Source organism: Pongo abelii, chromosome 8 (assembly GCF_028885655.2).
Source record: "Pongo abelii isolate AG06213 chromosome 8, NHGRI_mPonAbe1-v2.0_pri, whole genome shotgun sequence".
NCBI classification, from domain to species: Eukaryota; Metazoa; Chordata; class Mammalia; order Primates; family Hominidae; genus Pongo; species Pongo abelii.
The window spans coordinates 33,481,374-33,497,600 of NC_071993.2; the positions used below are offsets into that span (position 1 = coordinate 33,481,374).

General features: G+C 36.0%; 1 protein-coding gene across 48 annotated transcripts in view; it reads left to right on the forward strand.

The window, feature by feature from the left end:
• The window catches only part of CCDC7 (coiled-coil domain containing 7), a 425,173-nt gene extending 410,873 nt beyond the window's left edge, over positions 1–14,300 (forward strand). For 38 of the 48 annotated variants that reach the window (XM_054522140.1, XM_054522147.1, XM_054522154.1 and 35 more), the window contains 2 exons: positions 7,790–8,023; positions 14,129–14,300. In XM_054522140.1, the coding sequence (XP_054378115.1) occupies positions 7,790–7,836 (47 nt within the window). In that variant the 3' untranslated portion in view covers positions 7,837–8,023; positions 14,129–14,300. The remainder of the gene's footprint in view (positions 1–7,789; positions 8,024–14,128) is intronic. The other 10 variants (XM_054522141.1, XM_054522148.1, XM_054522146.1 and 7 more) reach the window with 1 other exon arrangement.
• Positions 14,301–16,227: the final 1,927 nt, after the last annotated feature.

The following is a 16,227-nucleotide window of genomic DNA, read 5'->3' on the forward strand; positions in this document are numbered from 1 at the left end:
GCACATTATTCTTTTTTTTTTATATACTTTAAGGTACATGTGCACAACGTGCAGGTTAGTTACATATGTATACATGTGCCATGTTGGTGTGCTGCACCCATTAACTTGTCATTTAACATTAGGTATATCTCCTAATGCTATCCATCCCCCTCCCCCCACCCCACAACATGCCCTGGCGTGTGGTGTTCCCCTTCCTGTGTCCATGTGTTCTCATTGTTTAATTCCTACCTATGAGTGAGAACATGTGGTGTTTGGTTTTTTGTCTTTGCGGTAGGTTGCTGAGAATGATGGTTTCCAGCTTCATCCATGTCCCTACAAAGGACATGAATTCATCCTTTTTAATGGCTGCATAGTATTCCATGGTGTATATGTGCCACATTTTCTTAATCCAGTCTATCATTGTTGGACATTTGGGTTGGTTCCAAGTCTTTGCTATTGTGAATACTGCCGCAATAAACATACGTGTGCATGTGTCTTTATAGAAGCATGATTTATAATCCTTTGGATATATACCCAGTAATGGGATGGCTGGGTCAAATGGTATTTCTAGTTCTAGATCCCTGAGGAATCGCCACACTGACTTCCACAATTGTTGAACTAGTTTACAGTCCCACCAGCAGTGTAAAGTGTTCCTATTTCTCCACGTCCTCTCCAGCACCTGTTGTTTCCTGACTTTTCAATGATCACCATTCTAACTGGTGTGAGATGGTATCTCATTGTGGTTTTGATTTGCATTTCTCTGATGGCCAGTGATGATGAGCATTTTTTCATGTGTCGGTTGGCTGCATAAATGTCTTCTTTTGAGAAGTGTCTGTTCATATCCTTCACTCACTTTTTGATGGGGTTGTTTGTTTTTTTCTTGTAAATTTGTTTGAGTTCATTGTAGATTCTGGATATTAGCCCTTTGTCAGATGAGTAGGTTGCGAAAATTTTCTCCCATTTTGTAGGTTGCCTGTTCACTCTGATGGTAGTTTCTTTTGCTGTGCAGAAGCTCTTTCATTTAATCAGATCCTATTTGTCAATTTTGGCTTTTGTTGCCATTGCTTTTGGTGTTTTAGACATGAAGTCCTTGCCCATGCCTATGTCCTGAATGGTATTGCCTCGGTTTCCTTCTAGGGTTTTTATGGATTTAGGTCTAACATTTAGGTCTTTAATCCATCTTGAATTAATTTTTCTATAAGGTGTAAGGAAAGAATCCAGTTTCAGCTTTCTACATATGGCTAGCCAGCACCATTTATTAAATAGGGAATCGTATCCCCATTTCCCAGCACCATTTATTAAATAGGGAATCCTTTCCCCATTGCTTGTTTTTCTCAGGTTTGTCAAAGATCAGATAGTTGTAGATATGTGGCATTATTTCTGAGGTCTCTGTTCTGTTCCATTGGTCTATATCTCTGTTTTGGTACCAGTACCATGCTGTTTTGGTTACTGTAGCCTTGTAGTATAGTTAGAAGTCAGGTAGTGTGATGCCTCCAGCTTTGTTCTTTTGGCTTACGATTGACTTGGCAATGCGGGCTCTTTTTTGGTTCCGTATGAACTTTAAAGTAGTTTTTTCCAATTCTGTGAAGAAAGTCATTGGTAGCTTAATGGGGATGGCATTGAATCTATAAATTACCTTGGGCAGTATGGCCATTTTCACGATATTGATTCTTCCTACCCATGAGCATGGAATGTTCTTCCATTTGTTTGTATCCTCTTTTATTTCATTGAGCAGTGGTTTATAGTTCTCCTTGAAGAGGTCCATCATGTCCCTTATAAGTTGGATTCCTAGGTATTTTATTCTCTTTGAAGCAATTGTGAATGGGAGTTCACTCATGATTTGGCTCTCTGTTTGTCTGTTATTGGTGTATAAGAATGCTTGTGATTTTTGCACATTGATTTTGTATCCTGAGACTTTGCTGAAGTTGCCTATCAGCTTAAGGAGATTTTGGACTGAGACAGTGGGGTTTTCTAGATATACAATGATGTCATCTGCCAACAGGGACAATTTGACTTCCTCTTTTCCTAATTGAATACCCTTTATTTCCTTCTCCTGCCTAATTGCCCTGACCAGAATTTCCAACACTATGTTGAATAGGAGTGATGAGAGAGGGCATCCCTGTCTTGTGCCAGTTTTCAAAGGGAATGCTTCCAGTTTTTGCCCATTCGGTATGATATTGGCTGTGGGTTTGTCATAGATAGCTCTTATTATTTTGAGACATGTCCCATCAATACCTAATTTATTGAGAGTTTTTAGCATGAAGGGTTGTTGAATTTTGTCAAAGGCCTTTTCTGCATCTATTGAGATAATCATATGGTTTTTGTCTTTCGTTCTGTTTATATGCTGGATTACGTTTATTGATTTGCGTATGTTGAACCAGCCTTGCATCCCAGGGATGAAGCCCACTTGATCATGGTGGACAAGGTTTTTGATGTGCTGCTGGATTCGGTTTGCCAGTATTTTATTGAGGATTTTTGCATCGATGTTCATCAGGGATATTGGTCTAAAATTCTCTTTTTTTGTTTTGTTGTGTCTCTGCCAGGCTTGGGTATCAGGATGATGCTGGCCTCATAAAATGAGTTAGGGAGGATTCTCTCTTTTTCTATTGATTGGAGTAGTTTCAGAAGGAATGGTACCAGCTCCTCCTTGTACCTCTGGTAGAATTTGGCTGTGAATCCATCTGGTCCTGGACTTTTTTTGGTTGGTAAGCTATTAATTATTGCCTCAATTTCAGAGCCTGTTATTGGTCTATTCAGAGATTCAACTTCTTCCTGGTTTAGTCTTGGGAGGGTGTATGTGTCGAGGAATTTATCCATTTCTTCTAGATTTTCTAGTTTATTTGCGTAGAGGCATTTATAGTATTCTCTGATGGTAGTTTGTATTTCTGTGGGATTGGTGGTGATATCCCCTTTATCATTTTTTATTGTGTCTATTTGATTCTTCTCTCTTTTCTTCTTTATTAGTCTTGCTAGCAGTCTGTCAATTTTGTTGATCATTTCAAAAAACCAGCTCCTGGATTCATTGATTTTTTTGAAGTTTTTTTTTTTCTCTATTTCCTTCAGTTCTGCTCTGATCTTAGTTATTTCTTGCCTTCTGCTAGCTTTTGAATGTGTTTGCTCTTGCTTCTCTAGTTCTTTTAATTGTGATGTTAGGGTGTCAATTTTAGATCTTTCCTGCTTTCTCTTGTGGGCACTTAGTGCTATAAATTTCTGTCTACACACTGCTTTGAATATGTCCCAGAGATTCCGGTATTCTGTGTATTTGTTCTCGTTGGTTTCAAAGAACATCTTTATTTCTGCCTTCATTTTGTTATGTACCCAGTAGTCATTCAGGAGCAGATTGTTCCGTTTCCATGTCGTTGAGCAGTTTTGATTGAGTTTCTTAATCCTGAGTTCTAGTTTGATTGCACTGTGGTCTGAGAGACAGTTTGCTATAATTTCTGTGCTTTTACTTTAGCTAAGGAGTGCTTTACTCCCAACTATGTGGTCAGTTTTGGAATAGGTGTGGTGTGGTGCTGGAAAGATTCTATATTCTGTTGATTTGGGGTGGAGAGTTCTGTAGATGTCCAGTAGGTCCGCTTGGTGCAGAGCTGAGTTCAATTCCTGGATATCCTTGTTAACTTTCTGTCTCGTTGATCTGTCTAATGTTGACAGTGGGGTGTTAAAGTCTCCCATTGTTATTGTGTGGGAGTCTAAGTCTCTTTTTAGGTCTCTAAGGACTTGCTTTATGAATCTGGGTGCTCCCATATTGGGTGCATATATATTTAGGATAGTCAGCTCTTCCTGTTGAATTGATCCCTTTACCATTATGTAATGGCCTTCTTTGTCTCTTTTGATCTTTGTTGGTTTAAAGTCTGTTTTATCCGAGACTAGGATTGCAACCCCTGCCTTTTTTTGTTTTCCATTTGCTTGGTAGATCTTCCTCCATCCCTTTATTTTGAGCCTATGTGTGTCTCTGCACATGAGATGGGTTTCCTGAATACAGCACACTGATGGGTCTTGACTCTTTATCCAATTTGCCAGTCTGTGTCTTTTAATTGGAGCATTTAGCCCATTTACATTTAAGGTTAATATTGTTATGTGTGAATTTGATCCTTCATTATGATGTTAGCTGGTTATTTTGCTCATTAGTTGATGCAGTTTCTTCCTAGCCTTGATGGTCTTTACAATTTGGCATGTTTTTGCAGTGGCTGGTACCGGTTGTTCCTTTCCATGTTTAGTGCTTCCTTCAGGAGCTCTTTTAGGGCGGGCCTGGTGGTGACAGAATCTCTCAGCATTCGCTTGTCTGTAAAGGATTTAATTTCTCCTTCACTTATGAAGCTTAGTTTGGCTGGATATGAAATTCTGGATTGAAAATTCTTTTCTTTAAGAATGTTGAATATTGGCCCCCACTGTCTTCTAGCTTGTAGAGTTTCTGCCAAGAGATCGGCTGTTAGTCTGATGGGCTTCCCTTTGTGGGTAACCAGTGTTTCTCTCTGGTTGCCCTTAACATTTTTTCCTTCATTTCAACTTTGGTGAATCTGACAATTATGTGTCTTGGAGTTGCTCTTCTTGAGGAGTATCTTTGTGGCATTCCCTGTATTTCCTGAATTTGAATGTTGGCCTGCCTTGCTAGATTAGTGATGTTCTCCTGGATAATATCCTGCAGAGTGTTTTCCAGCTTGGTTCCATTCTCCCTGTCACTTTCAGGTACACCAATCAGACGTAGATTTGGTCTTTTCACATAGTCCCATATTTCTTGGAGTCTTTGTTCATTTCTTTTTATTCTTTTTTCTCTAAACTTCTCTTCTCACTTCATTTTATTCATTTGATCTTCCATCACTAATACCCTTTCTTCCAGTTGATCAAATTGGCTACTGAGGCTTGTGCATTCATCACGTAGTTCTCATGCCATGGTTTTCAGCTCCATCAGGTCCTTTAAGGACTTCTCTGCATTGGTTATTCTAGTTAGCCATTCATCTAATTTTTTTTCAAGTTTTTAACTTCTTTGCCATGGGTTCGAACTTCATGCTTTAGCTCGGAGTAGTTTGATCGTCTGAAGCCTTCTTCTCTCAATGCGTCAAAGTCATTCTCTGTCCAGCTTTGTTCTGTTCCTTATTCTTCTCTATTAATGGAATAGTCTGTACCACATTTTGTTTATCCATTCACCAACTGGTGGACATTTGGATTGTTTTCACTTTTAGACTATTTTGAATGATGCTGCTATGAACATTCATGTGCCATTCTTTTTGTGGATATATATTTTCATTTATCTTGGATATATACCTATTAGTGAAATTGCTGGGTTGTGTAGGAAATTTATGTTTAATTTTTAGGAAGCTGCCACACTACTTTTTAAAGTGGCTGTACCATTTTACCATCCCACCAGCACTGTGTGAATGTTCTCATTTATCTATGTCCTTGCCATCATTTGTTATTGTCTGTCTTTCTTGTGATAGTCATTGTAGCAGGTATGAATTATTGATATTTTCAAATGAGAAATAATGCATATATACATGGTTAAAATGCAAATGATATAGAAAAGTATACAATTAATAATTAAAATCACTTTTCCTTCACCAAATCCTGTCTCAAAAGGTAACTAGTCTCAAGCTTTTTGTATAACATAAAGAGAAAACCTGTTTAGAGTAATATGCATCCTATGCTGAAAGTCATATATATATATTTATATGTACATATATAATTATATTCAATTATAAAGATATATAAATATATTAACATAAATGTGTATATAATTTAATGTAAAATGTGTATTTATTATTAGTTATTAAAAGAAATCACACATCTTTTCTGCAACTTAACTGTTTTTTTACTTCAATAGCTTTGTGGGGGTACAAGTGGTCTTTTGTCCCCTGGCTGAATTGTATGGTGGTGAAATCTAGGATTTTAGTGCACCCATCACCTGAGTTGTGTGCATTATACCCAATAGGTAGTTTTTCATCCCTCACCCACCTGTCATCTTCTCCCCTTCTGAGCCTCCAGTGTCCATTATACCACTCTGTATGCCTTTGTGTGTGCATAGCTTAGCTGCCACTTACAAGTGAGAACATGTGGTATTTGGTTTCCGATTCGAATTACTTCACTTAGAATAATGGCCTCCAGTTCCATCCAAGTTGCTGCTAAAGACATTATTTCATTACTTTTTATGGCTGAGTAGTATTCCATATATGCACATATGTATGTGCATATATAAATAAAACTTATTTATATATATAAACACACACCAACATATCTACACACACACATATATATATACACACATATATATACTCACCACATTTTCTTTATCCACTCATCATTGCTTTTGGGGTCTTAGTCATAAATTCTTTGCCTAGGCCGATGCCCAGAAGAATTTTATGTAGGTTTTCTTCTAGAATTTTTATGGTATCAGGTCTTAGATTTAAGTCTTTAATTCATCTTGAGTCAGCTTTTGTACATGGTGAGAGATAGGGATCCAGTTTCATTCTCTACATGTGGCTATCAAATTTTCCCAGCATCATTTATTGAATTGGATGTCGTTTTCCCAGTTTATGTTTTTGTATGCTTCATCAAAGATCATTTGGCTGAAGTATTTGGCTTTATTTTTGGGTTCTCTATTCTGTTCCATTAGTCTATGTATTTACTTTTATACCAGTACCATGCTTTTGGCATCTTCGTCATGAAATCTTTGCCTGATCCTATGTCCAGAATGGCATTGCCTAGGTTGTCTTCCAGGGTTTTTATAGTTTGCGATTTTACATTTAAGTCTTTAATCCATCTTGAGTTAATTTTTGTATAAGGTTTAATGAAGGGGTCCTGTTTCAATCTTCTGCATATGGCTAGCCAGTTATCCCAGCACCATCTATTGAACAGGGAGTCTTTTCCCTATTGCTTGTTTTTGTCAGGTTTGTCAAAGATCAGATGGTTGTAGATGTGCGGCCTTATTTCTGGGCCCTCTATTCTGTTTCATTGGTCGGTGTGTCTGTTTTTGTACCAGTACCATGCTGTTTTGGTTACTGTAGCCTTGTTCATATCTTGAAAATCTTTCCGTATCAGCACATCCAAATCAATCAAGTTATTTTTAAGCCCTTTATATTTAGATCTATCATAGCTTATGAGCCTCTGTCAAATAGGCACTTTGGTTGTTTCCAGTTTTTTCTATGTAACAAACAATGTTGCAACAAAGATTATTGAAATCAAGAGATATTTTATGACTCCATCTTAGTTTCCATTAGCTTAAAGATGAGTCTTCTGCCTAAAATGGACTTGCTGTTATTTCCTCCCTGATACTAAAGTTAATTTTGTTGTGGTGTACAAATTGGCCTCTCATTTAAAACTGACTGATTTTTTGAAGAACCATAGGCATATTAAGTATATACATTTTTTTGTATGCCAAAATACAAAATTTCAGTGAATTGGAACTTTTTGAATGTCTCCATTAAGATTTCTTAAAGTGTGGTCTCTGGGCTAGCAGCATGGGCATTGCCTGGGAACTTCTAAGAAATGCAGTTTCTTGGGCCCCAACCCAGAACTATTGAATCAGAAGCTCTGGGTTCAGGTCCAGAAATCTGTTTTAGTAAGTTGTCTGAGTGATTCTGTTGCTAGCTAAAGTTGGAGAACCATTATCTATATTTATACTGCTCTAAGTTGAGAATGTCACAGCATCATTTCTATAAAAACAACAGGTAGGTAGATTTATATACTACTTTCCATTTTCATTGTTTATATTATTCATACATTCTGTTTTCCATGATATCATATACAATAAAAATTATATCAACCAGAGTAAAATTAAACTTTTTTTCAATTAACACATAACTTTTCTTTAAAGTGTTAGATGCTGCTACCCGAAAATCTGTACCACACCCATACTTTTGAGAATGAAGGAAATTCTGAGCAAGATAAGCAACATGACAAATTCAGAAATGCAGGAAAGGAAATTGCAAATATAGAAGCCTTTTGAAAATAACACTGACTCGTGTGGATGGTGCTTATTGAAAAACAGCTGGAAATACAGTGGATCAACAGGGTAGGCCCAGATCACAGAAGGCCTGACCAGGCAGTGGTGAGTTTGAAAGTTTCAAATTACTTTATTACTTTTCTTTTCAATTTTAAAAAAGTTATGCAATTATCTTTTAAATCACAAATAATAAAAATATTCACCCAATTCAAAATATTAGTTTTTTGAACAATGCATAACCAACTTAGAAAAAGGAAAAGATGTAAAAAATATATGACAATAACCTGATATGTGTTAAGCATATTCTGTAGAATTTGTAATGGCACAAAATACAACTGCTAATAATTTTAAAGATGTGATTCTTATCAATCAAATGTTTTATAACACTGAAATATTATTTGTAACTGCATTTTTACTATCCCCTGAAGAGCATAAATATTATTGGCTATAAAATTGTCCTAAACCCAATCTGGGTTATCACTGACATAAATATTTAGACTTGCAGAATATTCTTTTATGCCTTAAATTTTCCTATTTTTCCCCAGCAAGAATCAGAGGAATGAGCAGTAATATTAATCTAAATATTCTGGAGTTATGTTTCTGCCAAAAAATAATAAAGAAAATTGGATTTATACTCAAACAAAATAAAGTGAAATAAAATGACTGAAATAGTTTCCATCCTTTATAGTCTCCCATTGTAAAGATATTATTTACATTTTATATAGTAATGAAAAATGAACAATTTATATGGTTAGAAAAACTCATGAATTCAGCATAATGAAACTGTCAAGAGAAAATAAATGGAGAAATTATTCCCTAATGATCAATTATTCTCTAAAACTGTGAAAGATCCCAAAAGTAACATAAATGTGAACTATATTAATAACTCTGGTGAGGGTTTTGGAGAGAATATATGCAGAAATGAACAGCAGAATTGTTATTGCAAGTTGCTGATAATTGGGTTGTGAATAAAGTGGATTTTATGTTTCTTTCTGTAATTATTTTTATAGTTTTAGTTTAGTATAGAAGACTACCTGCAATGGATGGTGATTGTTAGGGTTATCTAAACTACATCCAATCCATCTTCTCAGTTTGCCCGTGTGAACTACCCGGATAACAATGCCAGCTGTATCTTAATTCCCATTAGTTAAGTCTGGGATTCAGCAGGCTTTTCTATAAAACATGGAGGAAGTTTTATTTTCACTGAAGCTCTGCCTTTATAGAATACTTATTTGATTAAATAAGGTAATGCATTTTCTAAATCAGTACTTTTCAAGCCTAAATACAAAATAGAACTCACCTGGGGCTTTTAAAGCCTACCAGTTTTCTGCCTTGCATCCCCAGACCAATTAAACCAGATTCTCTGTGTGATTCTAATACGCAGCCAGAGTTGAGAACCATGGAGCTTATTGTTTGAAGAGGATACAAGGGAAATAAACTAATGCCCAAGCCCATATGCAAATGGTTGCAGTTGATTTTTTTTTTTTTAATCCAGTTCCTGTAGCTACTGGCAGAGGAGACCCAGTTAATAGATTCAAGCTATCTTGGCTTCATTTAAATGGTCCTCCTCCTAGACCATCTTTTTCATGGCAATTATGACTCCTCTTCTCAGCACTTTTCAGTAGAATGTTTTGTGATATAAAAATATTCCACACCTGTGCCCTACAGTATGGGAGGTATGAGTCATATGTGGCTCTTGGGCTCTTTATATGTGGGTAGTGTGACTAGGAATCTAGATTTTTAATTTTACATACATTTGATTAGTTTAAACATAAATAATCCTATGTGGCTTGTGGCTCCCATATTGAACTATGCAACTCCAGAATTACCAATGATCCAATAGCCACCAGGACCTGGGAAGGCAGTGAGCTATTCAGAGGGATATAATAATAAAATAAAAAATAGCTCCCTGGAGAAGTAGGAGCAGGAATAGTCTTTCAACTGAGCTTTGGGGTAAAATGTAATACTTTTTCAGGATAGCAGGATAACCCTTAATATTGAGCAGGGGATGCCAGTTTCAACCAATGACTCTAATTAGCTCAAATTAGGCCAGAATCAGGGCAAACGTGAATAGGGTCTAGGGTCTTTGAAAGACTTTGGCTGCCATCAAAGATAAGGCTAGTCCCAGATTATGAGGTAGTCAGATCTAAGAATGAATACTTAGTGAACCCTGGAAATTCAAAAATTCCTTTGGTTCTATTGTGAGAAACCCAATAGCTGACAACTTGCTGGAGATCATATAAATGCTTTAAATAAACTGAATGACAACAGGGAGTATTTCTCTAGTCTTTTGAATGTGTTTTTCTTTTGATTGATCTAATGATGGTGCTGCTAAAGACAAATCTGAACTGCTGAAGCCAAAAATTAATGGGAAGTCTGTTTTCGTATATAAATTAGGATATTATCTTCATCAACAAATGCTGTCCAGAAACAAAGCAGTGGAAGAACAATATTTTATTCATAAAATGTATGGGGCCATTCACGCTGTTAAGGCCATTCAAATTGGCAAGGGCCCCTCTAGTACACCATTCTTTACTTGTCACTATCTCTAATTTTTTTTATTTAATTTAAGTTCTGAGATACATGTGTAGGATGTGCAAGTTTGTTACATAGGTAAACGTGTGCCATGGTGGTTTGCTGCACCCATCAACCTTATCCTCATCCTTATCCTTTTTTTAAAAAATTTTGATTATCATCTAAGTTTAATATATATATGTTTGAATAAGTTTAATATAAATATATATGTTTGAAATAGTAATAAAAAAGGAAGAACTGAATTGCATCCATAGCAGGACAAGCTTCCTCATACGTTAAAGAGGTGTTCAGAAAATTCCATATAGTATCTGCTAAATAAACATGTTTCGCAGCTTAACAAATATTATATGATTGCAGCATCCATGATTTGAAGTAAAATAGCATTTGCTTTCTTCTGCTGGAGGTCATTGCTCGGGGCAATGTGCATGTTCTTAGACCTACGGCCTTAAGGAAGGGCTTAGGGGTGGCTCAGTGCATGGCCCCAGTGCAGACACTTCCAAACCCCAAACAATGAATCAACCAACCAAACACACAAACATCAAACAATTGTCTCCTTTGAGTTCCTCTTGACCGAATGGAGGCTCAGCAAGGACTGCTGTAGAAGGTACATTAACAGACTTTGGAATGAGGATAATACCTTAATACCTAGGTATTAGGCCTCACATGCATTAGCTATTTTTCCTGATGCTCTCCCTCCCCCTACCCACAATAGGCCCCAGTGTGTGTTATTCCCCTCCCTGTGTCCATCATTCTCATTGTTCAGCTCTCACTTATAAGTGAGAACCTGTGGTGATTGGTTTTCTGTTCCTTCATTAGTTTGCTGAGTATAATGGCTTCCAGCTCCATCCATGTCCCTGCAAATGACATGCTCTCATTCCTTTTTATGGCTACATAGTATTCCATGGTGTATATGTATATTTTCTTTATCCAGTCTACCATTGATGGGCATTTGGGTTGATTCCGTGTCTTTGCTATTATAAATAATGCTGAAATGAACATACATGTGCATATATATTTATAATAGAATGATTTACATTCCTTTGGGTATATACCCAGTAATGGGATTGCTGGGTCAAATGGTATTTCTGGTTCTAGATCTTTGAGGAATGGCCACATTGTCTTCCACAATGGTTGAACTAGTTTACACTCCCACCAACAGTGTAAAAACATTCCTATTTCTCCATAGCATCGCCAGCATCTGTTGTTTCTTGACTTTTTAATAATCGCCATTCTGACTGGTGTGAGATGGTATCTCATTGTGGCTTTGGTTTGCATTTCTCTAATGATTAGTGATGTGGAGCTTCTCTTCATATGTTTGTTGGCCACATAAATGTCTTCTTTCGAGAAGTGTCTATTCATGTCTTTTGCCTGCTTTTTAATGGGGTTGTTTTTTTCTTTAAATTTGTTTAAGTTCCTTGTAGATTCTTTATGTTAGACCTTTGTCAGATGGATAGATGGCAAAAATTTTCTCCCATTCTGTAGGTTATCTGTTCACTCTGATAATAGTTTCTTTTGTTGTGCAAAAGCTCTTTAGTTTAATTAGATCCCATTTGTCAATTTTTTCTTTTGTTGCAATTGCTTTTGACATTTTCATCATGAAATCTTTGCCCATGCCTATATCCTGAATGGTATTGCCTAGATTTTCTTCTAGGATTTGTATAGTTTTGGGTTTTACATCTAAGTCTTTAATCCATCTTGAGTTAATTTTTGTATAAGGTGCAAGGAAGGAGTCCAGCTTCAATCTTCTGCATATGGCTAGCCAGTTATCACAGCACCATTTATTAGACAGAGCATCCTTTCCCTATTGCTTGTTTTTGTCAGGTTTGTTGAAGATCAGATGGCTGTAGATGCGCGGTCTTAGTTCTGAGCTCTCTATTCTGTTCCATTGGTCTATGTGTCTGTTTTTGTACCAATACCAGCTGTTTTGGTTAAGGCTACACTATCTCTAATTTAAATCAAATTGTTAGTGTCCTAAACATTCAGGAGATCAGATATCAACAGAAGTGACTAGTAAGATAATGTTACCATTTGATGCCACAGTACTTTTTTAGAGGCAAAAATCCCATTTTCTTTTTCAAGAAGAACATATGATTACTTTTGGGGAGGGTTTGAGGAACTTCTTTTCTCCCTTCATAAGTTGGTGGCTAACATTTGCACAGGGACCATGATTCCAGGTGCAGAGACAAAAGGTATGTTCACTGGGGAGTTCTTAGGTAGCAGTTGATTATAGAGTTATCGTTATGATGCAGGGGCAACTGCCTACTTCTGATTTTAAAAATGGTTCTCAGTGTGTTGTGTTCTTATCTATGTCAATGAGCACTGGGGTGGCAAATAAAATTAAATTTTTAATAGGTTGTGGGCATTAATTATAACTTATAGGATATGAATTTTCAACAAAATTATTGAGCCATTGGGCCAAGGAATAAGTGGTGGTGACCACTAAAATTCAGGGAACTCATAACTTTTAACTGAGTGAGATCTTGGTGCATGAAGCCTGAAACTTTCATTTATCATTGTTTAAATCTAAAGGCAGGAACTCCCACTCAGACTTTCACTGAGACAAAGACTGCAGTCTCTGAATTCACAATTCAAACTCAGAAAAGGCCTTTGATTGCTGTCTTTTCCTAACTCTTTTATCACCTTCCTAGCCAGCCAGTCATGTACCCAAATTGCAGATGGTAAGCTTACAGGCTGGGTGCTCATGGTCAACATGTCTTTACCTGTCCCCCACACCCCACAATTATAGGCATAATTTGCTTGCAAAGAGCACAGAATTCTCAAACCCTTCAGTTTGGGCAGAGGTCACAGTGGTAAAATGTATGTGTGGATACAATCTCGCCTGTGATATCTCATCTTCTCATAGTTGAGTCTATCAGTTCAGAGCACACATTCATCGAGGATCACTACACAAGTTCATCTAACTTGCTTAAGGACATAAAGCTCATAAGCAACAGATAAAGGGTGGGTAACTAGATGATTGGTCTCTACAGACAATGAGTTTAACCTCTAGTATATACTCCATCACAAGGACAAAGTCCATAAGAGCCAGTCTCATGTTAAAGAAAAATTTTTGACACTTGATAAACATGGTAAGGAAGACTTTATTAAAGACCATTGCACTAGAAGAGGGAGATTCAACTCCAAGTACAGCAAGGAAAGCTAAGAATTTATAGACAGAGCAGAGTGAAGGGGTCAGCGGATGGAAAATTGTTAAGAGGAGATATCAGATGTAGAGGGATTCTTGCTTAACTGGCCTAACAAGATTCTTCTTAGAGGCAGATTAAGGACTTAGACATTAAGGGCGAGGGGTGAGAAACTTGGTTAGATATCAAGCATGGGAGATTCTTGCTAAACTGACTTAGCACGATTTTTGCTTAAGGCAGGCCAAGGATGAGGCCTAGTTGAGAAGAGGGCTTAGAGAAGCCTAACTAAAGTTTGAACACGGAGGGAGTCATTGTCAATGTTCAGCTAAAAAGAATATTTTAGCATTGAAAGATCACTGATTTTTGAAAAGAGCTCTAGATAATATTTTGAAAAATGCCTTTCAATTAGTGGAAAATACGCCTCAACATCAAGACATGCACAAGACTGAACATTTCAGAAAGGTTTATATGTGTGTATATTAGAAGTTGAATTAAACTAAAAAATTATAATTACTTGTTGATTTATTTTCAGAATGTGTCTTTACCATATGGAACAATTTTGAACTTCTAAGATCAAGCCTTTTTGTTGCTGAGGGTAAGAAAGGAGCTCTGTGATGAGGTTCCAGCTTGCTTCTATTCGCCAGTGTCCCTGTAGTGCTTTCTGGTGTGATGTAAAATCAATTAAACAAAACTTGTGCTCTGCATGTTTTGAAAATGTATGGTTCTTTAAGTGTCGTATTATTTGCAAGTCTATTCTGTATGATCCTCTAATAGAGAAAAGTCACCTCCATACATTTCTTACACTTCCAGTTAAAGGAATTTAATTTAAAAAAGAGAGTATCTTGCTTTACTCTTTTTCATATTAAAACTAGATATGTATGGAAGAGATCAGAACAAAGTATTTATTTATATAACATTTATTAAACCTAGTGAGGCTACAAAGCAATTTACCAGGTTTAGGTGAACTATGAAAGATATTGTTTATAAACTCAAAGAACTTATGCTGTGTGGGAATGTTTTCATGAAAATTAAGTGTAATTGATACTAGTTAAAATGATAGTTACTTCACTGACACTAGTTAAGAGGAACATTGAAAAGTATTATGTAAAAAATTTCTTGTAAATATTAAATGTTAGGAATCCAGTATCTTCATATTGTCTTATTTTCTCTTTTGGCCCTGAGACTGATGAATTTTCATTATAGTCACCATCATGTCTAATCATATGCCTCTTTTATGTGACAATTTGTCTTACTTTTTAGAATTTGTATCAGCTTCTAATATTTCTAAATAGCATTAATATTTTGGTTTCTTATTTACTTGATAACCAAAATGAATATGACAAAATGAAAGAATAGTATTATGTATTTAATTAGATCTTATTCAGAATCCAAAAATTATCACACCATTTCAGAGCCTGCTTATATTGGTAGGCTACTGCTTCAGTGAAAAAAAATCAGTAAGTATTTCAATTTCTGTGTTTAATAGTTTAACTCTTTCACATGTTATTAGAGGAGCTCGGTATATAATAGACAGTAGTTGTGGATCCCAGAGATAGATTCGAATTGAGTTCTTTGTCATATCCGTGGTGCCTCTCAGTAGTACACAGACACATTTTAAAGAAAAACAGATATATTCTCCATCAGGATAGTAAGTTAGTCTTGAAAAATGACAGGCTTTAATTTGAGACTTAAGTAAAGGATAACAGTTTATCCCATTTCACCTACCTCTGTTCTGTATATTTCTTTAAGCAACTCTAGAGCTCAGAGTTTGCATTATAACAAATCATATATGATGTGTAATTTTCTACTTCCTGTAGGATTCTTTTCACAACTTAATATTTGAAAGACGATCATTCAGCCTCTGCTTAATTATATATCTGGTTACAGAGATCTTACTCTCTCAATTGTAGGAAGTCTCTCACTGTTAGAAATGGTTCATAACATTGGGGTTAATTCTGCCATCGTATAAAAGTTATACCCATTGATGAAGCTAGAATGAAACTTTAAAAATATTTTAAAGGAGATTAAATGAGATAATAAAAGTGTAGCCTGGCACCAAAAACATTATCTGTTTATTTTCAACAGATCCATTGAAAATGCTTTATGAGCATGACCTCTATGGCTGTGAAGATTAAATAGTATATTTGAAAGTGGTGTTGCTGAGTGGGATCATTAAGGAAAGTTCTACTTAGACTCAAAGACAGAATAGGGATATATTATATCCTATTCCATTATATAATATATTCCTAATATTGTATCAATACTCTGCTTAATTAAGAATAATCCTCAAATGTTTTAACAACATAATATTGACTGCAAAACTGAAATCACATGAGAAACTAATATTCAAGACAAAACCCCTCTATGTAAATACTGAATTCTAGTCATTAAATTTGTTTCTTGTAGGAGTACAGGTTAACAATTCTGAAAACACTTTATGTATATACTGAGGTTGAATTAATAAGTAAAGGTATGATGAAGAGTGGGAGCTGGGTTTTACATGTTTGGAATGTGAAATAGGTATAGATAAGCAAGATGGAAAGCCTGGATTGAGCCCCAAAGTAATAGGCATATGGAAAGTCTTTGAACTATTTTAGCAACTTGTCTGTAAATTTAAACTAATCAACCACA